The following is a 774-nucleotide window of genomic DNA, read 5'->3' as shown; positions in this document are numbered from 1 at the left end:
CACCATCTTGCAGGCGTAGACGTCGAGCGCGTCTCCTCAGGCACTCTGACTGCGACGAGCCCCGTGACGTAAACTAACACGTGACAAACTGACTGTGTGTGAAGCCAAAGTGTTGCTGACCAGGTCTCCTGTGTGTGTGGAGGCCGGAGGAGGTGGACAGGCTCACACACTCATGTTCACTGTATCTGTATGTGATGCTCCATGAGCGACACCAAATGTGACTCACTGTATGCTGTTGATGAAGTTACTACTGCACTAATGTCCCTCATACTGTATGTCTGTGATGTCTGTTTCTATAATAATACATTATTATTTTTATTATTTTTTATAATAATGAAGGTTTTGACATGCTTATCAGTTTTATAAGCGCAATTTTGATAAAATATACGGCATTTTATAAAGTATTGTGTCTTTTTTATGCTGCTGTTGTCAGTAAAGTGACATTATTCTCACAAAACGACTTGACTGTTACTTGTTCCACCGCTGCAGCACACACACGTACGTAACCTTGAAGAGCGTTCTTATTAATAACTCAACAACACTGCAGCCGCAACAAAGCCAACAGTTTAACAAATCAAGGCTGGGCTCGTTTCTTCACTTTCTTTCAGGCACTTTCGCTTTATCTCGAAGCCTCTTCTGCTCTGTACTAATGCTGCTGTCTTTCCTCCTTATCTGGTAATACTTTGCGAGGCACTCAGGCCAATCTCTGCTGCTTCAGCCGAGCTTTGAATCAGGAAGGAAGCAATCATGGAGCCAAAAATGCGACCGGTGCAG

At 43.7% G+C, this 774-nt stretch overlaps 1 protein-coding gene across 1 annotated transcript in view; it reads left to right on the top strand.

Annotated features, from left to right (window-relative positions):
* The window catches only part of tfpi2 (tissue factor pathway inhibitor 2), a 2252-nt gene extending 1795 nt beyond the window's left edge, over positions 1-457 (top strand). The window contains exon 5 of the mRNA XM_030411211.1: positions 1-457. This exon is cut by the window's left edge and continues 82 nt beyond it. Coding sequence (XP_030267071.1) covers positions 1-19 — 19 coding nt within the window. The 3' untranslated portion in view covers positions 20-457.
* Positions 458-774: the final 317 nt, after the last annotated feature.

Source organism: Sparus aurata, chromosome 3 (genome assembly GCF_900880675.1).
Source record: "Sparus aurata chromosome 3, fSpaAur1.1, whole genome shotgun sequence".
Classification (NCBI taxonomy): Eukaryota; Metazoa; Chordata; class Actinopteri; order Spariformes; family Sparidae; genus Sparus; species Sparus aurata.
The sequence above is the reverse complement of the archived record's forward strand: the minus strand, read 5'-3'. Positions and strand labels throughout refer to the sequence as shown.